This window comes from Doryrhamphus excisus, linkage group LG9 (assembly GCF_037039965.1).
Source record: "Doryrhamphus excisus strain RoL-2023G ecotype Guam linkage group LG9, RoL_Dexc_Guam_v1.1, whole genome shotgun sequence".
Taxonomy (NCBI): domain Eukaryota; kingdom Metazoa; phylum Chordata; class Actinopteri; order Syngnathiformes; family Syngnathidae; genus Doryrhamphus; species Doryrhamphus excisus.
In genome coordinates this window covers 1,954,257-1,981,096 of record NC_136365.1, presented here as the reverse complement: position 1 = coordinate 1,981,096, position 26,840 = coordinate 1,954,257, and the positions used below count along the sequence as shown (strand labels likewise).

Sequence of the window (26,840 nt, the reverse complement as noted above, 5' to 3'; positions counted from 1 at the left end):
GGCACGTTATGCGCACTGATATCAGCAGTGGTGCCAAGCTGAAGGACGAGTGCCGGCCTTTTTTGTCTCTACTCACGGATGCCGAGGGGGTTGTCGGCATCTGCGGTTCAGAACGCAACGGATGCTCCTGGAGGGGCCCAGCAGAGGCGGGCAAACCTGCTTTTCATTCGAATTTTCAGTTAATAATGTGAGAAAACTAGAAATAAATACATTGTGAAATAAATAAATACATTGTGCAATACCAGTATTGTCCTAATGTTCTGGTAAAACAAGCATAATGGCTTTGTTTGGCTTGAAAGAAACTATGAAAATAAATGTTACACAAATGAGTGTAAGATTTATATATATTATATATATATTAGGGCTGTCAAAGTTAACACATTAATAGAAGTTTCCTTTTTGACACGCGATTAATGTGCCTTCCTCCTGTTTGACCCTCAAGTTAACTATGGACAAGAATGCGATTAATCACAATCAAATATTTTAATCGATTGCCAGCCCTAATATATATACATACTATATAGTTTAGTATTTTTTTAAATGTTAAATCATTCTGACTGACATGAACCAAAAACCGATTCTAAGAATTACCATCGACGGCCACAAGAGGGTGCTCTAGACTTGTGACAACTACTGTATATGATTTTGTGATGTGGCATGAGATCCGGAGCTCGGTGAAGTTGCTTATCAGTAACTTGGACTCTTAACTGGCTTTTTATGTTAAAATAACTTGTTTTTCCAGATTAATTGTGAATTAAATAAATGTGATGTATGTATCATGATGTATTTTTTTGACTGATGCGACTTATACTCCGAAACAACTTATAGTCCAGAAAATAGGGTATTACGCTATTCACATAACAACACTGACTGACACGCAGGCGCAGACTGTGAAAAGGTACAGTATACGTTCAGGGGTGTTGGCCTTTGTAAATAAAGGCAGCTTTCTTTAAAAAAAAAAATACTTATCATGCTGCCAAGGCAGCGTTGCAGTTATTTAGTCATTGACTAAAAATATTAGTATTCATATAAACTTAAATAAATAGCGACTCATGGACCCTCAGTCACACAATTTGGAGACTTTTTTTGTAAAATACTGTACAACGTAAAGTGTCACTGACATGAGCGGAAGAAAGTTTTCAACTTTTTAAGGTCAGCTTGGAATAATTATGATTCAAGTTTGAGGCAGGCTGGTAAAGAAAAGCAAGCCGACTTTAAAGAAAACGACCTCTTCGATCCTAAAATGCTACTATACAATTTCTCACAAATGAAGTACCCTCAATTGTTTCTGTTAAATTCTGATAATTTGGATTGAATCTACAAGGCTTTTTTTCTTGGTCTCTGTAAGTGAATGCAGCCACAGCGTTTCTCTCATCAGGCACACAACTCAAACAAGTGCCGCTGTGACGTATTTTCTCGGTGTTTTTAAATAATTGGCTTCCTCCAGAGATAATATGTTTCTTTCTGAAAATTCTGAAAGGCAAGGAATTTTGTCTCTTCTTGGATTCATATCAAAATAAACCTTTCTGTCAGATGGTGCTGTTGATGCCGACACAATCCTCGGGAGGCACATCAGTAAATTGGATACCAGGCGTCTTTTTTTTTTTTTTTTTTTTGGGGAGCGGGATGTCATCATTAGCCACTTAAGAATTCATTGAGCAGCAACATAAATGCGCCAAAATTGCCGGATTTGATCACAGTAAAACTCTTATGAGAAGAAAAATAAATACATTTAGTCCCCGAAAAGGATCCTGGATCTTGCCAACATTGATCAGCTTTTTATGTTCCCTACGTCTCCTGAGACAGAAGAACTGCAACAAAGCGTATAAATAAATTAAAAAAAACTCAACAGTGAATTTTATGTGCTGCGGCCTCCCGTCCAGCTGGAGGCCTCGCTGCTACCTGATGCGCCCGTCAGCACGCGGTGATCCCACTTGGGATTTGGGGTCGGGGCTCAGGGAGCTCCAAGGGTTTTTCGGGCAGGCTTGCATGACGGGGCAGGCGGTCGGGCCGACGGCGCAGATGTCCGCCGCCTCCCACAGTTCGCCCACGAGGCTATCGAGCCAGCGCTCCAGCTCCGGGCCGCTCAGAGCCGCGTTCCTCTTAGCCTGTTCCACGTAGCCCAAGCTGATGGGGATGTTTAGCACGGGATTGAGGCCGTGGAAACTCTGCTCCATGTAGCTGTTCTTCGCCGGACCGTTGTGGAGCTTCAGTGTGTCATCTGGTACAAAAGGGATGGAGGCAGGTGATCAGTTCAGGTGTCTGTTCCCACAATGCATTTGCTCCTTATGACATGAAACCGTTCCCTAATTAACTCTTTTTTTTTTTTGCCTGGCACCATTATTAAGAAAAAACGTCCAGATAGGCCCTCCTTCTTTTCTTCAGTAGTCAGACACAATTTCTCCTTAAATCACCTTCCCCACCCTGAGCTCCAGTCAAGCTGTAAATTCCTCACTGGTCCTCTAACTGGGGCGCTGGCCATCCCTTTTAAGCATGCCAGTGGAACACAAACACTCTCACAGCCGCATGCGAGCAGACATCAGCGCTTTTCATGTGCTAGCGGGCAAAAAAAAAATGCAGTCAGACATGGAGGTGCTCCACCTGACGAGATGTCCACGCCACGGTGCATGAAGGAGTTTATGTAGTCGTGTGACCGTGTGTGTTTGCGTGTGTGCTTTCTGCTGCCAGAGCAGGTAGAGGGTCATGTTGTTAACTTTTACTGGCACCGTGTGCAAGAGGATGCCAGACATGGCGGTAAATTACCAGCATGCGGATGTAATAAAGCTTCTTTAAAGCGCATCGTGAAACCGACAGAAAAATCACAAAACAAAAAACAGACCTACATACATCCTGGTCCCACATTGAAATGAGTCATTTGTTCTCAGAGTATTAAACATTTACACCAGGGGTCTCAAACACGCGGCCTGCAGGACACTAGTTTGAGGCCCCTGCCTTGATATGAAAGTTTAATGTAAAGTTTGATATGGATGCTGTATGGTATCATGTACCCAGAAAAAATTATTACGTTTGATTAATGTTCATGTTAAAGGTTAAATAACTGTTAATAGTTATCCTCCCTATCCGTGTGGAAGTGGTAAGTTTTTGGCTATTTAAGTTCAAAGGAAATAACTTGAAGGCTACCGTTTAGGTCGCTAGCTCTCTAGTTTGCGAGTTAGCATGTGTCTCAAGACCCTGCAGTTGCGCAATATGTTGTAAATAAAAAGAGTATAAATGTGACTATAGTCGTGTTTTGTCATGTCTACAGGGCTCTAATAATGCTTTGTTCATTTTAATCTGAAAAAAATAATTTGTCTACCCACCAACTATATGTGGTTTCTTAAGTTTTTATTATTTGCCGTTTTATTATTATTATTATATTTATTTATTACTGATTGATTTTCTTTATTCTTGATTTGTTTATTTATTTTTCATCTTATTTTGTGCAGAAAAATAAAAATTAAGATATTTGAGAACAGTGGAATGTTTTATCAGAGCTTTTATTGTAGAAAATCGGAACCCAAGCACTGAAAAAATTTGTATATTTTTCCGTTTTTAATAAATGCGTTTTTTTTTTTTTTTTTTTGGAAAACCTGATGCGGCCCAGCCTTCCCAGACCCTAGCTCCCTAGGCTCCAGCATACCTGCAATCCTTGTGAGGCCAAGCATTACAGAAAATGGATGGATGGGTGGAAACAAAAAAAATGCATAAAATCTCACATTGATAGGAAACTTTACAATGATCTTATAATGGTAGACTTATTATAGATATATATAGATATACCTATTTTCTAGCTGTGATTAATTGTGATTAATTTTGAGTAAACTACAAGTAACATGAGATTAATCACCCAATGAATTGACAGCCCAAATGATGATGTTAGGGCGTCTGGCTACCGAGCACCACAGATAGATTAGAGTCCTGTGGGAAACAGTAATTCAAACACTGTGTAGCATCAACACGATATGAAGCAGACCTCAACGTGATGACAGCCATAGCCTTACACTTACAACAAGCCAATGTAATGTAATACATGCTTATTATTTCAAGGTGTTGTTTTTAATATTTAGCACCGCAGCGACATAAACAGAGGCTGGGTTTGTTGTGCCTCGTGATCCTTAGCTTAGTGCGATTATTTAACGCAGGATGATAAGAAGCCCGCATCCCATCTCTCTCTTGTGATTCTCCGAGCGGCTGCTTAAATACCACAACAGCGCAGCGTCGCCTTTTATCCATAGTGGCAAACTGACTTCATTGTGTCATTGTTTATGAACGCCCAAATGCTGGTGCTAAACAGTCAAGTTTACTGTGTGCTGGATGAGATGCTCATTGGCTGATGAGGATCATGGCTGACTTCATGAAAACATAATGTCTCCTCAAGTCAAGAAAGGGTATCATCATAACATCTTATCTATCTTTTTGATGTGGTGCAACACAGGCGATTAATGACAAAATGGTACAGTCTTAACCAATGTGTTTTCCACTAATATAATACATATACAGTATAAGTAACAAAGTAGAATAGTTGGTTATTAATTATTATTAATTGTTGGATGTCAAATTAGCTGCAGCGATGTCATTCAATTATGCAAGTGGTCATAATGTTGTGTAATACTGTAATCATCGTGGGTGGATGATGTAACGCTCTTTAGAAAGGGAAAACATTCAATTAGATTTAAAGCAGGGGTGTTCAAAGAGCGGCCCAAAAGCCATTTGTGGGTGGTCCGTGACATCTTGCGGTACATTCTCAACAAGTAAAAAAAACAAAAACAGCAAAAACGGCAAACTCAGCAGTTCATTTTACCAGAATGAAGTGAAACTATTGGGAGAATAGTTGTAATCAAATGAGGTCAGAATTTTAGGAGAATAACAACATAATATCATGGGGGGAAAACAGTTGAAATATTAAAGAAAAAAATATGTATTTTTTTTTAATTCACAATATTATGAGAAACAAACAAAAGAATAAAGTAGTAATTTTTGAAAAATCTAGTTGCGAAAAAGTTATGTTACAAGAATAAAGTGAAAATATTATGGGAATAAAGACACAATTGCAAAAACAAAACAACAACAAAAAAACTGAACAGAAAACAGAAAAAATGTACATTTAAGAGAATAAAGTCAAAATATTAAGACAAAAAAAGTCGCAATATTTTGAAGAAAAATTATGTAATTTTAGTAGCATAAAGTGAATATATTAAATTAACAATATGTTACGTTTTAAACGTTAATATTATAAATGTTGTAATATTATAAAATAAACACAAAGTAATTTTGGGAAAATTTGGGCGGCACAAAATTTATAATATTATGGGAATAAAGTCATAATAAAATGTACAAAGATTCTTTAAAAAGAAAGTTGAAATGTTTGGATTATTAAAACACAAAAATGAGAAAAGACCCCAGCAAAGACTGATGTTTGTACTAATTGTATACCTTTTCACTTGCACTGCTTCTTGTTCTTATATCAATATGCATATACAGTGAAGAAAATAAGTATTTGAACACCCTGCTATTTTGCTATTTCTCCCACTTAGAAATCATGGAGGGGTCTGAAATTTTCATCGTAGGTGCATGTCCACTGTGAGAGAGATAAACTAAAAAGAAAAATCCAGAAATCACAATGCATGATTTTTTAACAATTTATTTGTGTGATACAGCTGCTAATAAGTATTTGAACACCTGAGAAAATGAATGTTAATATTTGGTACAGTAGCCTTTGTTTGCTATTACAGAGGTCAAACGTTTCCTGTAGTTTTTCACCAGGTTTGCACACACTGCAGGAGGGATCTTGGCCCACTCCTCCACACAGATCTTCTCTAGATCAGTCAGGTTTCTGGGCTGTCGCTGAGAAACACGGAGTTTGAGCTCCCTCCAAAGATTTTCGATTGGGTTCAGGTCTGGAGACTGGCTGGGCCATGCTAGAACCTTGATATGCTTCTTACGGAGCCACTCCTTGGTTTTCCTGGCTGTGTGCTTCGGGTCGTTGTCGTGTTGGAAGACCCAGCCACGACCCATCTTCAATGCTCTGACAGAGGGAAGGAGGTTGTTCCCCAAAATCTCACAATACACGGCCCCAGTCATCCTCTCTTTAATGCAGTGCACTCGTCCTGTCCCATGTGCAGAAAAACACCCCCAAAGCATGATGCTACCACCCCCATGCTTCACAGTAGGGATGGTGTTCTTCGGATTGTACTCTTCATTCTTCTTCCTCCAAACACGCTTATTGGAATTATGACCAAAAAGTTCTATTTTGGTCTCATCTGACCATAAAACTTTCTCCCATGACTCCTCTGTATCATCCAAATGGTCATATGCAAACTTAAGACGGGCCTTGACATGTGCTGGTTTAAGCAGGGGAACCTTTCGTGCCATGCATGATTTCACATCATGACGTCTTAGTGTATTACCTACAGTAACCTTGGAAACGGTGGTCCCAGCTCTTTTCAGGTCATTGACCAAGTCCTGTCGTGTAGTTCTGGGCTGATTCCTCACCTTTCTTAGAATCATTGAGACCCCACGAGGTGATATCTTGCATGGGGCTCCACTCCGATTGAGATTGACCGTCATGTTTAGCTTCTTCCATTTTCTAATGATAGCTCCAACAGTGGACCTTTTTTCACCAAGCTGCTTGGTAATTGCTCCGTAGCCCTTTCCAGCCTTGTGGAGGTGTACAATTTTGTCTCTGGTGTCTTTGGACAGCTCTTTGGTCTTCGCCATGTTACAAGTTAAAGTCTTACTGATTGTATGGGGTGGACAGGTGTCTTTATGCAGCTAACGACCTCAAACAGGTGCATCTGATTCAGGATGATACATGGAGTGCAGGTGGACTTCTAATGGGCAGACTAACAGGTCTTTCAGGGTCAGAATTCTAGATGATACACAGGTGTTCAAATACTTATTTGCAGCTGTATCACACAAATAAATTGTTAAAAAATCATGCATTGTGATTTCTGGATTTTTCTTTTTAGTTTATCTCTCTCACAGTGGACATGCACCTACGATGAAAATTTCAGACCCCTCCATGATTTCTAAGTGGGAGAAATAGCAAAATAGCAGGGTGTTCAAATACTTATTTTCTTCACTGTATCAAAATACCAAATTGGCCTTGGATCCAATTTTGGACACCCCTGCATTAAAAGGTACAAAAGCAGCTTTCACACCATTACAGCCAAACGTATCATTTTCAAAAGAGGCTCTTTGAGACTCACAGTAATCATATGACGCTTGAAGATAGTATCTACCTGGCGTCTCAACCACTTGTATTATTCTGCTATTGGTGTGTGGCGTCGTAATGTTACCCCCACAAATAGCAAGGATCTGCTGTAGTTTGGTTCACGTCACCATGACAACAGTGTCATTGTATCATTTAAATCACAAATAACGATAACAAGCTAAACTGGACTGTACTACTTAGAAAATGTGCTCTCTCACCTTGTCTTATAGGCTGGTGCTTATTATAAGCCAAAGGGGCAATAAGGAAGCGCATCTCAGCCACGGGGCTCCAGTGGTGCAGGATTCGGACACTCCAAATCCCAGGACGGAGAGGCTGGTTGAGTGGTGGTCTGTAGTGTGTGAATTCAGCGGTGGCGTCGATGAGAATGTCATAAGTGGCCGCGATGACGTTGGTGGGGTCGATCCACACGACCGTGACTGTAACGTTAGGCCCTTTTGTCCACTTCTGCATGCCCACCGTCTCATCCATGGGGCCCATGAGGCCGCCAAAATTCCGGAACATCCGTTCTTTGGCATCCCACTCTGTGCCGATCTGATATAAAAGAATTGGAAAGAGGAGAGACAACTGTAAGAGATGAGGATGCATGAATTCCCGCTAGTGAACAGAAGGCTGCAACAGACCGCATCGCCATTTCAGCGTACTATTAAGATAAGCAATACCCAGGCTGAATTATCATGGGAAATAATCTTCAGCATGCATTTTTCATCAAACAACCCAAGCCTGCACACAGCTCGTATACACAATGTTGTATACCGACGCTGACAAGCCCTTTCTTTTCTTGTGTTGGGAGTTTGTTTGTCCACAGTTGCTGGTAGGAATGCACATTAATTAACTCTCCACACAAAGTCGTTGAACACATACAGTAGCTGTTGAAAGCAATGAAGAATGACACAAACACCAAAAACAGAATGTGGCGACATTGGACAATGTGCAAATGCAGGAGTGATTATATTCTGACGCACGGATGACAGCCTTTGGAGAGAAAAAGGTAAGGCAGCGTATTTAGCATTGATATTCCACTGGTGACTTACGTATATGGAAAATATAGCAAATCATGTCATCGGAAACATTTTTCTGTATGCAAAAGAAGATGCTAATGAGATCGCTATTGATGGGGGAGGGGTTGAAAAGCTGATCGAGAGTAAAATCACACACACACAGCAAAAAGGGTGTTGGTAGAAACGTGAGAAGGACATGGTCTTCTGAGGAGCGCTCATCCTTACAATAGTAGCTGATTAACACAGCCTCACCCCCGCCCGGATGATCAATGTCTGACTGGAACCGACTGTGTATAACATCCTTGGAGAGTTAAGAATACCATGTACGTTATAAATATAGACTCAATCACGTGTCTTCCGTACAAGACTGCTCACTTTCATCTCAATTATGAGACTGATCTCTGCCATTCCTCGGCCCTTGGACCTTGATTCTCGTGTCTTTAAATTGCTAATCAGCTCTTGTCCGCCACCTCTGCAGCTCATTAGTGCATCCAAGATTCTCTCACTGGCACTCAACCAAAGACCATGAGGGAAATGAGGACTATCGCTGTGATGTACTTGGGGACCAGTCAGATGATTTTAGGGGTGGTTCATTTGTGCTGATATGTGAATGCTACATGGATCACAATCTAACAACTATTAACAAAGCAGTGCCGCAAAGCATGCTGGGTAGCTGGACATATGTCAAACGTCAAAAATGCTGGTTCGTGTTTCCGTATAAACAAGAAATCCGATCAGTTTTTTTGTGATGACAAACCAACTTAATATTGATAACAAGTTTCCTCACATAATAGATAGCAAAGTTTTGCAATTTTTTAGTTTTTTTATCGCCTTAGTAGCCTTTGAGCCAACGATAAAAACACCAGGGTCAATGCCAAGTGACCAAACAATCCATCCAAATGTAGGCCCGCCCAGGGATAATAACACATACTGGTGGGTCCAGCCAAAATGGCTTCTTATTGGAGGGCAGCGGGGTGTGCGGGGGCTGCTGGGGTGCCGGGCACCGAGTGGGTGGACTCAGGGGCCAGGGTTAGTTGGTGTTGGGTTGGTGGTGTGCTTCGGCAATGTCCTGGGGTTTTGCTGGGGTGTCCGATGTTCCCACTCTAAGATTCTGTGATTATATGTGTGGAAAAATCAGTTATTGAAATTGGTAACTGCTATTGCGTGGAGAAGGGGTAGGATTTAATAAGCTTTGCTTCTTCCTGCTCCTTTTCAGACATGTGTAATAACAAGGTGTTATGTGTGTGTGTATGTATATGTATATATATATATAAATAGATATCGTAAGTGTATTGTATTGTAAGTGGGCGGCACGGCGGTCTAGTGGTTAGCGCGCAGACCTCACAACTAGGAGACCAGGGTTCAATTCCACCCTCGGCCATCTCTGTGTAGTAACGAGGTGGGTTTTCTCCGGGTACTCCGGTTTCCTCCCACATTCCAAAAACATGCTAGGTTAATTGGCCACTCTAAATAGGTATGAATGTGAGTGTGAATGGTTGTTTGTCTACACTTCAACAAAACCTTCACATGATACGCTATTTCAGTTCACTTTCTTGTAGGTCAGGACCGCAGAACAATCTATTTTTCACCCAAGTGATGTAACTTTAGGACTGAATGTTGTCACGGTCCCTCATAACGAACTACCGGTGTCCCAGACTACACGTGCAGGTAGAACCAATACACTCTTTCTTCAGAATGAAAGTGGGTCAAACAGGGATTAACTTGTGGCCCATTTCAGCTTGGGCCTATAGCTTAAGATGACCTCCACACACAACCTGTCCCTTGGTGCCTGTAACCCACTAAGCTTGGGCTTAGGACATACACACATTTGCTCACCAGGTCAGAAGCTTATGACCTTGTGGCGCTTATGGCTATACTTAGAAGACACTTTTGCTCAACTAATTCTGATCTGGTGACTTCATCTTAAGCCAGGGGTCTCAAACTCAATTTACTTGGGGGCCACTGGAGCTCGGAGACTGGGCCGCATCAGGTTTTCAAAAAAAACAAACAAAAAAATGCATTTATTAAAAACAAAAAAATTTAAAAAACTTCGCCTTGGTTCCAATTTTCTACAAAAAAAGCTCTGATAAAACATTCCACTGTTCTCAAATATCTTACTTTTTATTTTTCTACACAAAATAAGATGAAAAATAAATAAACAAATCAAGAATAAACAAAATCAATCAATCAGGATTAAATAAATAAATATAATAATAATAATAAAACGGCAAATAATAAAAACCTAAGAAACCACATATAGTTGGTGGGTAGACAAATTATTTTTTTCAGATTAAAATGAACAAAGCATTATTAGAGCCCTGTAGACATGACAAAACACGACTATAGTCACATTTATACTCTTTTTATTTACAACATATTGCGCAACTGCAGGGTCTTGAGACACATGCTAACTCGCAAACTAGAGAGCTAGCGACCTAAACGGTAGCCTTCAAGTTATTTCCTTTAAACTTAAATAGCCAAAAACTTACCACTTCCACACGGATAGGGAGGATAACTATTAACCGTTATTTAACCTTTAACATGAACATGAATCAAACGTAATAATTTTTTCTGGGTACATGATACCATACAGCATCCATATCAAACTTGCGCGGGCCGCACTAACATTAAACTTTCATATCAAGGCGGGGGCGGAAGTCTATTCCATTTCTTTTCCTTGACGCTTTCCTCTTTGTCGCTGCCTTTCTGCCACCCACTGTTTGACGTCTCTATTAATTAAGGCAAGTCCAATTGATCAGGAAGCTGCATGGACGGGACCAGTCGGCATCTGGCCCCGCTTAAAAACCTCAGGGCACCAGTGCCGCCCAGGGCCCCATTCACGGCCTTATTAGTTGCACAGCTTTGTGGATGTAATCAAACACAGGAGTTCTCTGTGGCGTCAGAGGACTCCCCCGAGGCTCTACTGAAGCACTGAGGACAGGATGGATGGATCCTGGTTACCGATGATACATTGTGGAGGGGGGGGCGATAGAGTATTGAGTGCAATAAAAGACACACCAAGTAAAGGTCAAAAGTATGGGCTTTTCCTCGGGCTTGGCCTCAAGATACAAGGATGCCAAAAATACTTCCTGGCTATTACATTAGTCACCGCTTGATCCAAATGCCAGATAATGCACTCTTTTCATAGTTTTTATTACATTGTGGGTATTGTATAGCCACTGTTGTTTGCATATCTACAGAGTATGAGTACAACATATCCTTAATTCTGCAGTTTAATACTTTAGATTTGTCCACTTCCATTATGGGCAATTTATGACGTACAGCCAATGTATTAAAAGGGACCTATTATGCTTATTTGTCGTCCCTTTGTATTGAGTTGTGGTCTCCTATAGAGCAGCTACACCAAACTGCGGCTCTGGAGCCTAATATGACACTTCAACCTCTTTGCGATTGCCCTTCCCGCTCCATTTTTTTGAACATTGAAGTGACCAGTAAGCATATTCATGACATTAATTCAGGGCAAGCATATTGAATTGCCTGTGATGAGTCAAAAAATAATCGCAAGGATATTAAGCAGGGAGCGCTGATATACAGATACTATATGAACTCTTAATTTTACACATATATTTCAACACAGTTCAGTGTTAATATTAGAATTATGAATTCTGTTGTTGTAACGGGTAGATCAAAATATTTTTTTCTCACTGGAAGAGGAGATAAAATGGTTGTTTTGATGGGAAAGGTTGCCGACCCCTGGTATCTAAAGGGTGATAATTCTCAATGTCATGTAGAATTTAAGGAGATACACACATTTTATTCACCGAGCCGTAAAAAGAATAATTAAAGTCAGTAAAAAAAAAACCTTACGTTACTGTATAACAAAATGAGACGGCGGTAGGAACCGCATTGTTAAAACCAAGCATATAGGTTTATCTAGCAAGTCCAGCATATAGCTTTTGTGTAAGGGTCATATCTCTTCTACTACTTAAGGTCTTTCTGCTCTGGTTTTGTTTGACAGACTGACTGACAGTCACTGCTCGCTTCCATGAGGCTGAACATTCAGATAAACGCCACCGCTCACATCACTTCGCTGTCACTCACGGTTTCATACGCTCACCACACAAGCGTGGGCTTAGAGAGCAGGAACTGCATGGCGACTTGGTGTCTGAACTCCCTTTGCGCTCCCTTTTGAGATGTCTGCGAAAGGTCAAACTGAGTCAGGCGAGTGTCCAGGTAGACACAAGCGAGGCCCGCAGGCGCAAACAGACCAAACTGATCCATTCATACATTTTCATGACATTTCAGATGCGACCCCCCCGCTGCGAGCTAAGTGACGAACCAAAGCAAAATGTCAGTTTACATTCACTCAGCTAATTTTGTGTTGGCTATAATGACACTCTGCGATTGTCACCGTTGAGCCATGGCTGCTCAGTCCTTCACTGAGTGAAACAGTCGTGTTCTACTGTGAAGGTGAGGGGACATTCAATATGGCATCAACAGATCAACAGCATATGGAAGTAGCTCTATGAACTTGAATGAATCAGTCAATTTACACCTTACATGGTCATTACACGCATCATTTTTATCTCAAGGTAACCGACTTCCAAGGATGGCAAAGTCACAAAAGCAATGGATATAAGGCATCGGTGTTCCAATTTTAAATACTGTGCTTTGCATTTTGATGGAGCACCGATATTGGCAAAGACTGAGTCACAAACTGACTCAGTCCACGCTCAAAAATGATGAAGCAAAAAAAAAAAAGACACACAAGACGATATGCCGGCCTCACCTCTGCAAACTGCAACCTGCTGAATGTGCTTTTGGGTGGAGTGGTCGACTTGAAGTTCTTCTTGGGTGCCACCCAGGTTTCCATAGTCTCCAGCTTGCTTGTAGCTAGATTGGTAGCATGGTGCCTGACAAGGTAGCCCTGGAACTGGTCTGACTGGAAGTAGAGATGCACAGACACAGGGTGGCCCATGGGGAAATACCTGCCAGGGTGTTGAGAGAAGTGATTAGCGGTGATTGGCCATAAAATGCGACATCACTTCAAGGAGCATGACGCACAGACTAGAAGGATTTGCAGCTATAACCAAAAAACTATATACTGAAAACCAGATTTTGCATTGCAATTATGTCACAAAGACGATGAATTAATAATAGAAAACGGTGCAACTTACATTTCAGCTACTGTGACTTCCCAAACATAACACCTCATTGTGCACCAAAGGCATTTTGCTACATACAAAACTACTATATGGAATACTATATGCAAATGAGCTGACATTTGCCTTGATGCACAACGTGAACTTCTGAGTATTTGCGTGATATTTCTAAAATTTGGGGGTTAAAATTCAGACAATAACAAAAACGGCACTGTTTCATAATCAGTCCATGCTCCGTTGTGCGTCCGTCTGTCTTGACCAGTTGGATTAAGATATATAAATAGAGTAGATGGAGTGGCAGTGATGGAGTAGTATTACAGTAATGGTAATGGTTTTATTTTATTTGAACATGCATCAGATACGCTACCCAATATCATCATGGAATGTGCCTTTCAGTTATTTATTCTCCTTTTGGACCTGTTTATTCTGCTGCGCTATTTAGTTACTTTTATTGTAAGAACTGTTCATTTTTTTGTTGTAAATTTGGTAATGGTTTAATTTTATTTGAACATGCATCAGATTACAATTGAATGCATCCCATAATCAGTTCCCAGTTCCACATGTCCGAAAGGAGTAGGAAGAAGCAAAGCTTATTAAATCCTACCCTTCCATCTGGTACTTTTACAATCAGTAACTGTTACATTTGTTCACCTCCTGCTTTCCTAAAAGTTTAAATTTTTTTTTTATAATTTTTATTTTATTTTTGTCACGTACCGAAGTACGAGGTGATATGACCATACAATGACATAACCGTCAATATGTATAGCACATCACAACTGATTATTTGTGACAAAGTGTGTAACGATCATTCAATTTGCTGAATAAGCGTATTTTTAACATTTTATTTGTGACATCACTACTGTGACCACTAAACAAAATCCCCATTCTGGCCTCCACCTCACCCACATGGACCCCCATTTCAGTCTATTTCAGTGACCCCAGAGCAGATGCTTCCTCATTCCATTCTCTCCAACGGGAACAATCACTTTGAAGTACGAAGAAGTTCCTCTGTGATCTTCAAAGTCGGCAAATAAATTCCATGTGAATCATCAGTTACTTCAACATGCGGTGTGGCTCGGATGACATGTGACAGCTGAGACCGCCGAGGTCTGTGAGCAACAGAACATTACAGAATAGTCATTGACATTAGTCATAGTGGGCACACACAGACGCACACATTTGAACTGGGTCACTCAGTCAGATGAGGCTGGAAGGAGGTCCTGCCCTCCTGATTGGTCTCTTCTTTGTTAGTGCGCCTTCTCGTATAAGTGGCCGGCCCTGAGGGCAGTCAGCCTGAGTAACTTCTGGAAAAACAAAAAAAGGGCCAGGATGGGCACTGCTGGGGAACAATCTGCAGCTGCTCTCATCGCACGTCCTGACTCCGAGTTCTCATCCTTCATGTCTTCTGCTTCCAAACGATCTTTACTCGCAGACAGGGTCACAGTGACAGACCCGTAATGGCCTCTATACCGCTCCTGCGTGCCTGAGGCCTCATCAAACTGACGCAGAAGGGGCAGGAGTCAACCCGGCCCAGGAAATGCAACCATGACAAGCAGAACAGCAAATATTTGCACTCACCAGCACAACACTGTTCTTTTCATTCTTATTGCTCTTCTCTGTTCTCCTTCCATCATTCTCACTCTCATCTCTCAGCTCCCATTCCCCCGTTGCACAGTCCTTCCCAAAAGATACAAGTCTGCCAGTCAAAGGCAGCGGGAACACGCCAGAGTTTAGTCTGCACAGACGCTCCATTCAGGCTTTTTTCCCCACAGTCACAGTGGGCTGCTAAAAGACCCAAATCCCACTCGTTGGCCTGCAACCACTTTTTCACTGAGACTGAGACTGAGACGTCTCACATGATCGTACGTCTCTATGATGTACAATCTATTTGACTTGATCAGCTTGATCACCCATCGACATCAGCAAATTTTCCGAGCCAGTACTTCACTGCGGCCAACTTCACTTGCTCTTTTTTTGTGGGTCTTGCTGCCTAATTCCTTTGCTGTCACAAATTATTACAACAATGACTGTCCAAATACTTCTACACTAACATTCATAAGTCATGCTATATTCAATTATGATTTTAAGGTGCCGTTACAGGAAATGGCTTGCAAACCTTATATTAATCCACTGGTTGTCCACTATTTTCTGTCATGCTCTGATAATATTTATTTATCTGTATAAACCACCACCAGCAGCATCATCATTCATGCATGTATGTCTAAAGATACAGACCTACCACCCTTAACAAAATGCCACTGGCTTTTTTCTTAAACTTTGAACACTGCATCTTATACAATGGTTTGAATACTGTGCTGCTCGTGTGTCATCGCAGAAACGGTAGCTTTTTCTTTCGTAGGCGCCAATCACGAGCCGTAAGGGAACGCACAACGAGGTTGTAAACCCATCGGAAATCACAGGGGCTCATACCTCAATATAACAGTCATTTGAGAAAGCATGCTAAATTCATCACACAGCAAGGTAACACTCAAAGGTAGGTACAAAATGTACTAGCATGAGTTCAGAATAAAAAACAACTATATTAATGATCTGGAACCAATTAACTGCGATAAACAAGGGATTACTATATAGCTTTTACTTTTGCGTCTCCTTTACCGTATAACTGTGGTGCATTCAAGGGTCACTGAACAAAGTGTCGCATCTTAAACGCTTCATTAAAAACATTATCAACGAAGCAAAGACATACTGTAAATATGTACAAATTGTGGTCTTTCTTACAGAGACTCTGACGTGAAAGCATGTATTGCTCTTCTCAACGAGCAGCGGGTTCCGACGTGGGTCCCTCTCCCATTTCAAAGAACTCATCTGAGGCTCTGTTTGTAACATTAAAAGTAGTTCTAAACATATTTTTTGCACTTTCCGTGTTTTTAAATGACGTTTTATCTCCCTCAACGGTATTCCTCTCATGTACAGCGTCCATTGAATGACACATTGTGTCAATAAGATGATGTTTATTGACCGATTAGCAAGAATAGTAGTGTCACTCTTACATTAAAGATATTTTACAAACTGTAGAAAGCCAGGGTGCATAATACATGTTTCTGCAACATAATATTGTTGGTGACATGTTGACAAACACAACCTGGCAGGTGCCATGAGCCAACTCAGTGTGCATTCAGACGGTAGGCAAGATTCGAACACTTAGCCGTGAAGTGTTGTTGTATTTGGTAATGGTAATGGTTTAATTTCATTTGAACATGCATCAGATTACAATTGAATGCATCACATAATCAGTTCCCAGTTCCACATGTCCAAAAGGAGTAGGAAGAAGCAAAGCTTATTAAATCCTACCCCTCCATCTGGTACTTTTACAATCAGTAACTGTTACATTTGTTCACTTCCTGCCTTTCTAATATAATTGCAGTTTATTTTTTTATTTTTTATTTTTATTAATTAATTGTTATAAAAATTTTAATAATTATTAATAAATTTTTATAATTTTTAAAATATTTTTTAAAATTGTTATTTTGTATTTTTTATTTAATTTTTGTCATTATTGTTGTCATGACGCCTTCCATGAGTGCACATCACCGGTGCAGTTGTGTGGCTGGCATCCTTGATGGTCCACCATTTTACAGGAGGCAGTACATGATCCGAAGCCGATGATGGATGTTTCAGATGTTTGACAGATGGAGAGATGCTTCCTTTCTGTTTGTAGGCTATACCCACAGGATCTTACAAAATGCCCGCAATGCAACAGGGGAGAGAGAGCAATGACACTGGACATGCTGTCATAGCGAGTTGTGCTCTCAGGGAGCAAAGCATTCCAACTGACAGGCTTTTGACTTTCCAACAGCAAGTGACGCTTCATTTAAAGAAGATAAGAGCTAAAAAAAAAAAAAAAAAAATTCAAAGTTGCTGAGTCATATATGCGCTGGCACTTTGGATGAATATCGACTTTTTTTTTTTTTTAATATTAAACAGTTTTTTGTCCCCGGTAAGTGTCTTTCAACCTGTCACACTGAAGAGAGAAGTCGCTACCATGTGCAAGATGTTGCAATGTTCCAAATGTGTTGCTTTGTCTTTATCTTCGGTTTTGACGTCGGGTGCTTTTCTCTGTCAGGCACAGAAAAAATTGCCGTTTCACACCTCCGCATTCTGTTTTTAATTTGTTACTGTTTAATCACTTTGCATGTGGGTTTCATCACTGCATAAATAAACTAAAGGGAAGCTAATCTGAAAATGCTCTACGCCAGATGTTACTCACTGCATATGCTGCTGAAATGCTTAATGAAGTGCATGATGCCCAAACATATCAATTGTTTATTCAACAAAAGTGCGTTTATCCCTTGTTACATTATTATTATTATTATTTGTATGGAACCGGTGGAGAAAAGTGAGGTTTGCCCTGGAAAAGGAGAGGAATGAAGATTAGCCGCAGCAAGACGGAGTATATGTGTGTGAATGAGAGGGACCCAAGTGGAAGAGTGAGGTTACAGAGAGAAGAGATACAGAAGGTGGAGAATTTTAAGTACTTGGGGTCAAAAGTTCAGAAATTGTTGGTCTAGAGACAGTGCCACTAATGAAAAGACAGGAAGCAGAAGTGGAGGTAGCAGAGATGAGGATGCTGAGGTTCTCATTGGGAGTGACCAGGATGGATAGGATCAGGAAGGAGTACATCACAGGAACATTAAATGTTAGAGGCCTTGGAGATAAAGTCAGAGAGGCCAGACTGAGATGGTTGGGACTTGTCCAGAGGAGAGATAGTGAATATATCGATAGAAGGATGCTGCGTTTAGAGCTGCCAGGTATAAATGTAGTGAAGGAGGACATGAGGGTAGTTGGTATAAGAGAGATAGATGCAGGGTTGGACAGAGGAGATTATTTGCTGTCGTGACCCCTGAAGGCAAAAGCCCAAATAGAAATAAGAAGAAGACAACAAAAAAAGCAATTTGAGAATTCAAATGTTTCCTTCAATAATGTATTGGCTGAGTGGACCCATTTTATGGGCTCGGCAGAGGTTTCCCCTCACTGATGAGGATGTGGTTGGAGAGTTTGAATACAGCCTGAGATGCACATGTGACTGTATACTAAGTGGACACAATGAAATCCCATAGAAGAGCTGTATCTAAAATAAAGCTTTTTCAACAGTGAGTGTATGGTTACAGCAGTGTAAGCGTTTACAACAATATTGACCTACATATGATTGGTTTTAGCATCTTTGTTGCTTCAATTGCAACATCCTTCAATTATCTCGATAGAAAAAGTCGGACCCCCCTCTGGCCGAGTGTGAGTACACCCTTTGAAACACCCTCAGCCTGATACAGTGCGGTTCTACACCACCGCAAACGACGACCACGATATCAAACAGATTTAAATCAATAAGTGTGCATGGTGCACCACTGAATAAGCCGTGAAGTGTTGTTGTATTTGGTAATGGTTTAATTTCATTTGAACATGTATCAGATTACAATTGAATGCATCGCATAATCAGTTCCCAGTTCCACATGTCCAAAAGGAGTAGGAAGAAGCAAAGCTTATTAAATCCTACCCCTCCATCTGGTCCTTTTACTATCAGTAAATGTTACATTTGTTCACTTCCTGCCTTTCTAATATAATTGAAGTTTTTTTTAATTATTATTATTTAATTTTAATTTTATTATTATTATTTATGATTATTTTTTATTATTACAATTTTATAAAATTTTTAATAATTATTAATTATTTTTTAATTACTTATGTTTATTTAATTTTTGTCATTATTTTTGTCATGACGCCTTCCCTGAGTGCACGTCACCGGTGCAATGGTGTGCATGTGTTTGCCAAGTCTAACCTGCAGCTGTGATCCATCGGGTTTCCTTGCAGTGAAGCAGCAGCGCGGGCCAAACCCAATCTTGAGAAGGAATGGTAGTACGTGAGCTGTGTGTCCGACAGACTGGCCACACCATCTGGCTCGTCGTACACATTCTCCCAGTAAGAGTTTAGACCCGGCGTTCCCGGTGGGAAAGGTCCAAACAGGTAGGCGTCCAGATGGTTCACAATCTCCTGGTTCACACTGGCCTCAAACTTCCTGGCAAAGAACGTGGGGCGCACTGTTTGCTGCGGAGGGAAGAGTGCGGGAGATGAGATAAAGTGACAAAAAAAGAAGGCGAATAAGAAATGATTGTGTGCCGGGGCGACGAGGGAACGGATGTGATGTGTGCGAGGGAAGTGGGCACAGCAGAGGAGGAACAGAGAAAGCAGAGGGAAGCAGGAAGTAACCATTATATTTATTAAAGAATGACTAGACTCTCCCATCTTTTCATTCAAAAACATTAAAGCAGCGTGCTGGATGTGCAAGGCACCGTCCTCTCTGTTTGTAATTAAGATGTGCAGTTATTTTTGCTGAGTGAGTGAGAAATACAAAACGGAAAAATGCAGTGCATCTTCATGTTATATAATATTACTTCAAATTACATCTTTTGAGCATTGACAGGACTGATAAATTCCCATTGATCACTCCTGTCTTAGTTTTTATATAAAGGCACCCACAGCAAAATAGATCCTGTATGACAGGGGTCTCAAACACGCGACCCGCGGGCCAAATGTGGCCCGCAGGACACTATTTGAGGCCCCCGCCTTGATATGAAAGTTTAATGTTAGTGCGGCCCGCGCAAGTTTGATATGGATGCTGTATGGTATCATGTACCCAGAAAAAATTATTACGTTTGATTAATGTTCATGTTAAAGGTTAAATAACTGTTAATAGTTATCCTCCCTATCCGTGTGGAAGTGGTAAGTTTTTGGCTATTTAAGTTTAAAGGAAATAACTTGAAGGCTAGCGTTTAGGTCGCTAGCTCTCTAGTTTGCGAGTTAGCATGTGTCTCAAGACCCTGCAGTTGCACAATATGTTGTAAATAAAAAGTATAAATGTGACTATAGTCGTGTTTTGTCATGTCTACAGGGCTCTAATAATGCTTTGTTCATTTTAATCTGAAAAAAATAATTTGTCTACCCACCAACTATATGTGGTTTCTTAAGTTTTTATTATTTGCCATTTTATTATTATATTTACTTATTACTGATTGATTGATTTTCTTTATTCTTGATTTGTTTATTTATTTTCATCTTATTTTGTGCAGAAAAATAAAAATTAAGATATTTGAGAACAGTAGAAAATCTGTAGAAAATTTGTAGAAAATCGGAACCAAAGCACTGAAAAAGTTTGTATATTTTTCTGTTTTTAATAAATGCATTTATTTATTTTTTTTAAAAAACCTGATGCGGCCCAGCCTTTCCCAGACCGTAGCTCCAGTGGCCCCCAGGTAAATTGAGTTTGAGACCCCTGCTGTATGACATCCCACAGATCCATTTAGTCAAGTTTCCCACTGATGCAATTGCGTCCCTTCCAAAAATGAAGGCACCGATTAGCGTCCTACGAGCAGATAGATGCGGCAGCTGTAGCTGCTGTTATGATGTCATAAAAACGAAATTGCAAGCTTGTAAACAGCGGCAGCCCTCGACAAGACATTAGAGTGGATTCTGCCAAAGCAGCACTTTTATCAGAACCAGTCACCATCTTTTTATTCAGGGGATAAATGGTTTGTTCTGCTGCCAGAATTAAGTTACGAGTTACTTTTTTGTGACTTTAACACCACAAATTGACACCATTGCATCAAGCCGATAGATACAAGTTAAACATAAATTAAATAGTATAAGAGTATAATTCCAATTGCACACAAAATGCTAATTTTTTAATGAAACTATTTAGTATTAACAGAGTTTGATTCTCAGATAGGTGTCATGATCTGCTGCCCCCTGTTGTCTCTGTTCTGTCCTGCTGTGGACTCCTGCCTTGTTCTCCTGGTCTGCACACGTGTTGCCCATCAGCCATTAGGCCTTCATATACCAACTCCACTTCCATTGTTCTCCTGTCAGATCGATTCCCTTGTCATGCCTCGTCCTGCCTACACATTGCACGCTTCATTTTTGCTCCTGACCTTTTGTCTCTCTGCCCTGTAACTTGTGTTTTTGCTGTCTACTTACTGTAAGTAGTTGAGCCACTTTGTACTCTTTTATTTGTACTTTTAGCTTCCCGGTGACCTTTTGTCACTGGCATCTTTTGTTGTACTTTGTTTTTCCTCCTTTGTTTATTATGAAATACATTTTTCTACATTTGCCTTGGTCACTGCGCTGGGCTCCTCAACACCTGGCACAAGTGCCACCCAGCGTAACACTAGGCATCTCTGTGTGGAGTTTGCATGTTCTCCCTGTGCATGCGTGGGTTTTTTCCAGGTACTCCAGTTTCCTCCCACATTCCAAAAACATGCTAGGTTAATTGCCCACTCCAATGGTCGGTTGTTTGTCTATATGTGCCCTGTGATTGGCTGGAGACCACTTCAGGGTGTAACTCGCCTCTCGCCCGAAGACAGCTGGGATAGGCTCCAGCACCCCACCCTAGTGAGGATAAGTGGCATAAAAAAATGGACGGATTATTAAGGGCGGGAAAAAATCCAAACCGACATGGCCTTGTGTGAAAAAGTAATTTTAGTAATTTTTCAATTTTTAGAAAAATAACCTCACACCAATAGTAAAATATGGTGGTGGTAGTATGATGGTATGGAGCCATTTGGCTGCTTCAGGACCCGGTAGGCTGGTTGTGTGTACGAATTCTGCTGTCAGGCAAAAAATCCTGAAGTAGAATGTCAGTCCATCTGTTCATGAAGCTGGAACCAACTTGGGTTCTGCAGCAGGACACACCAGACACACCGGAAAGTCCACCTCTGAATGGCTAAAGAAAAACAAAATGAAGACTTTGGAATGGCCTAGTCAAAGTCCTGACCTGAATCCTTTTGAGACTTTTAAAATTCCTAGAACTTTGCAAATGACAAAGTAGTTATTATATTTCACCATCTCTGTCCGTGCTACCGTTGCTTGTTTGGCAGGACATACGTCATGAAATCTGCCGCCTCTGCAGCTTGGCGCGTACAAAAAGACTTTTCTTTTTAGCCACAGACACGAAACTATTATTCAGTAGTTAGCCAACACCACGCACCTTGGTGCAAGCCACCAAAAAAAAAACATCAAATGAACTTTTGGCACATTCTGTTGTTGAATTTAGCCTTTTTCATGTTGCAGCTGTCATTGCAGGCAGCCAGTTCTCCTTCACATGGTACCAGATGATGCATATGTGCGGTTGCAGCAATTAAATGAAACATGTAGGTGGGAGATATTAGTGCTTCCACGTTCCCGCAACTTGTGGGTTCTGACATGCCCGTTGGTGCTGTCATAGCCAGTCTATCACATGTGCATCCCAAATGCAGTGTGAAACACATTACTACACGAGGATGACCCATTTAAAAGGCGCACCATCGCATTCTCTATCCAGATTAAGTTATTTTAGGATGATGGTAATACAAAATTATTGTCCGTGAATCTGATCTTTTGCTTTAACTTCATAAATGATTTCCCACTTTATAGAATATTTAGTATTTTTCATTATGGCTAATACAGATACATACAGTAAACCTTTGATATATCGGACTCGGATATATCGGAAATTCGCTCACAACGGACAGATAAAAAAGAACCAATTTTTCTGTAATGCATTTCCAATAAAAATTCATTGCATATATCGGATTTTTTATAACGGATTTCGCCTATTTCGGACAAAATCTCCAGTCCCGTTCCAATTTCCCTCACATATATCGGATGGCCGCATCGTCTTCATCGTCTTTCTCCTGGCTCCAGATTTAGGACAAATATAAAAGTGACGTCAATAATACTAGCACAGCAGTGAATGAGATCTTAACCTCACTATTGGAAATAACGTAGGCCTGACGGGCGTAACAGGGCCTAGCTTAATTAACAATTTGTTATGCTCAGAGTCAATAAAGTTAAATTCTCATTACCTTACGTCTCTTTTCATTGCCCAGTCCAGGTACATTGGAAACATAGTCAAGGAAGTGCCTTTTTATAACGGATAAAATCCGATTTACGCATATACCGCAGTATAAATCTGATATATGCGTAAAACGGACATTTTCCGGTATACGCATATAACGGATTTCGCTTATATCGGACAAAACCAGTGGGAACAATTGAATCCGATATATCCGAGGTTTACTGTATTACTATCAGTAACTGCAAGCCTACCATCCTTTACGTAACCAGAATACGTATACAGCAGCACAACAATGGTAATTTATAAGAAATCATCTTTACTTTACTGAAAAACTTGTTGGATCTGTCTACATCTATGACTATATTAATATATTTTACTTTCTAACCGCCCAGTCACTATAGCCAGAACAGTTCCCCCAATACCATTTAAAGGCATTGCAGTCTTTGCGTGCCTTTTCAGACCCAGAGGCCATATTCTTATCGTTTATACATAACAGTCTATGGTAATGTTCTAATGTTCTGGTCTCCACCGCCCGTGATGTTAAGATTCACAGGGAAATTTAGATTTTGTGTTCAGTGGGATATCAAGTCCTATTAATAGTGAGGCCTGGCATGCTCCTGCAAAGCCTGCTTTTGTTCCCGACTTTATGCCCAGGGATGGACTTCACTGATACCGGGGTGCCAACCAAATCCAGCAGCACTGCCAGGGAGCTGTGGTAATGTGTTGGCAGTAAAACGCCAGCGAGTGATGCAAAGACAGGCGGCAGACCAATCTGGCAAAGAAGTAGGTACCGCGGGTTTGACTGCTATGTGAAGGACGGGAGTCACGGTTCAAAAAGTATATGACTTCAAGAGGTATTTAACTGTGGCAGAACATTTTCACTTTGTACCGCAGCTGTTACTTTTTCGAAGCTTATTAAAAGTCTCGCTGGTGTACTGATTTTTTTGACAGGCTCTGGGGGTCAGCGCCACTCAATCACATCCATTTTTTAAAAAACTAACTATCCTATTTCTTCTCTTGATACCCAAGGCAAATCGGGTCTAATTACTTTGAAAATGTTCACTTTTTGGGTCACTCAAACTGAGATATTATTTTCTCTGTATTGATTCTAAAGGCTGTGGGAATTCTCTAATGTGGAGGACAAACCTGGAGGGCAGAAAAGCAACTAAAAAGGTGTGCGCTTGTCACCTGTGGGCATTTTGTTGATGACACTTTCTAAAAACCAATGATGATGGCTCTTTTTTAATCAATCTGCTAAAGGGTAAATGTATTAAGTCTTCACCAATATTATACTTCTCACAGTTTCTCACAGCAAGGATATTTTTTTCAATAGCGTAATTTTTTTAAACTTTGAACCTTGCGGCTTATACAGTGTTGTGGCGAATTCATGGCTAATTTTGTGACATCTTTATTTCGGGACAACTACTAATTGTTTGTTTCTTTGGCAGGAGGTCATTCGATATAACAGTATAACAACACAACAGTCAATTTACAAAGGACACTAAAGTCATGACACAGCGACTTAACACTCAGAAGGTATACCTGATAAATAGACAACCATATACCAATATGAGTTTAAAATAAATCAAAAAAATTTTTTTTGAGATGACGTCAGCCTCCCTCTAGGCTCCTCTGGCTCCCTCTGATGGTGTTTGTCCTCAAAGGGAATGCATTGTGGGAAAACTTTATTTTTTCTTTCATTTTAAACTTGTAAAGGTACATGTTTGTATATTTATTACGTATAACCTTTGAGTACTAAGTTCCTGTGTGATGAGTTTAGTGTTCTTTGTAAGAAGACAGCGTGAGTCAGACTGTTCTATTCAGTACTGACCTCCTGCAATTTCCAATGGGTTGAAAAAGATGGATTGATGGAGAGTGTCATTATTACCTGGAAGCGGTGGAAGTCAACAGGCTTGAAGTCATTAGGCGAACACCCGCACCAGTCAACGATGTGCTTGTACTGGCATTTACAACCCAGTTTGCGATTCCAGTTGGTGATGCGCAGGTTGTTATCTACCATGCTTTCACAGAAGGCACTGTTCTCCAGCACTGTGTGAAAAAATGACTGGGGATACAAGAAACAAGAAATGGTCAAGGGAGGGAGGAAGCAGAGAGTGAGAATCCTAAAAAAAATAGCATGCATTGCATTTTTACCCCTTCCAAGTCATAAGGGGGAAACAAGTAGCAGCAAAAATGTAAAATCACAGCAGCTTGTGATGAAAATGCAATTTCCCCAGTGGGATCTTTCAGTTCTCACCAATACTTGAATACAGCATGGAATTCAAATCTTGCTTGCACTTTAAGATTTAAGTTTCTTGCCTGCCAACAGCAGTGACAAGAAACCTAAGCAGTGCTTACTCAGATGTTATGAAAAATAGAAACGTGTTATATATATGTGTGTGCCTTACCTCGGCAGGCAGCAGAGTGTAGGCGTAGAAGCGTTTCATGCTGCTGACCAGATCGTCCTTGGAGTTGATGACATATTCCACAAACATGCGATTCAGAAGGAACCAGTCGGATCCTCCGTCCACGGAGATTCCCTCGGGGATTTTGCGATCACCCAACCTCCACATATGGGTGTCACACTCATAGAAGAGACGATCCAGGCCTTGTTTACGGATAAACCTGATGAAAGTATAAGGAAGACTTCATCGAAGACTCATGTAGCATTATTACATATCACTGGTAATGGTAATGTAATGGTAATGGTAATGGTTTTATTTCATTTGAACATGCATCAGATTACAATTGAGTGCATCCTATAATCAGTTCCCAGTTCCACATGTCCAAAAGGAGCAGGAAGAAGCAAAGCTTATTAAATCCTACCCCTCCATCTGGTACTTTTACAATCAGTTACATTTGTTCACTTCCTGCTTTCCTAATATAGTTGAAGTTTTATTTTATTTTTGGTAATATGACCATAAAATGACATAATTGGTACCATAGTAACTGTCAATATAGTGATATGTATAGCACATCATGACATTTGTTCACTTCCTGCTTTCTATAATACAGTTTAAGGTTTTTTTTTTTTGTTTTTTTTTAGTAATGCACCTCGTACCGAAGTACAAGATGATATCAGCATCCAATGCCATAATGTGTACCATAGTAAGTGTCAATATAGTGATATATATAGCACATCATGACTGGTTCAAGACTCTTCATCCTTGTATTTAGCAAACATCAACTGCTTGTATTGTTTTTTGAATTGGCTCATCGTTGTGCATTGTTTGATTTCCTTACTCAATCCATTCCATAGTTTGATTCCACATACTGAAATGCTATGGCTTTTTAACGTAGTCCTAGCATATAAGTGTTTCAAATGTACTTCTTCCCTGAGATCATATTTCATTTAAGTATTGGATGACATTTTTAGGTAATTGGTTGTTTTTAGCCTTATGCATTATTTTAGCTGTTTGAAGATTGACTATATGGTATGCAAAATTGCTTACCATTATTGAGTCAAAATTCAGACTTTAAAACTGTAAGGGAAGCCCTGTATTCCTTAGTGTAGTGTATTCCTTAGCGAAACGTGTCACGTGTTAACTTGTCACTATGGACTTTTATCAAAAGCAGAAAGTGACACCCTGCGTACATAATAGATTGTGTTACTACCGTGACCGTATCAAGTGTTGGAGGCA

At 40.4% G+C, this 26,840-nt stretch overlaps 1 protein-coding gene across 1 annotated transcript in view; it reads right to left on the bottom strand.

Moving 5' to 3' along the window:
• Nucleotides 1–1,623: 1,623 nt before the first annotated feature.
• The window catches only part of xylt1 (xylosyltransferase I), a 96,567-nt gene continuing 71,350 nt past the window's right edge, over nt 1,624–26,840 (bottom strand). Inside the window, exons 6-11 of the mRNA XM_058067151.2 lie at nt 25,608–25,824; nt 25,088–25,264; nt 19,150–19,415; nt 12,983–13,181; nt 7,432–7,765; nt 1,624–2,221 (exon numbers count right to left, since the gene is read on the bottom strand). Of these exons, the coding sequence (XP_057923134.2) occupies nt 1,899–2,221; nt 7,432–7,765; nt 12,983–13,181; nt 19,150–19,415; nt 25,088–25,264; nt 25,608–25,824 (1,516 nt within the window). The 3' untranslated portion in view covers nt 1,624–1,898. The remainder of the gene's footprint in view (nt 2,222–7,431; nt 7,766–12,982; nt 13,182–19,149; nt 19,416–25,087; nt 25,265–25,607; nt 25,825–26,840) is intronic.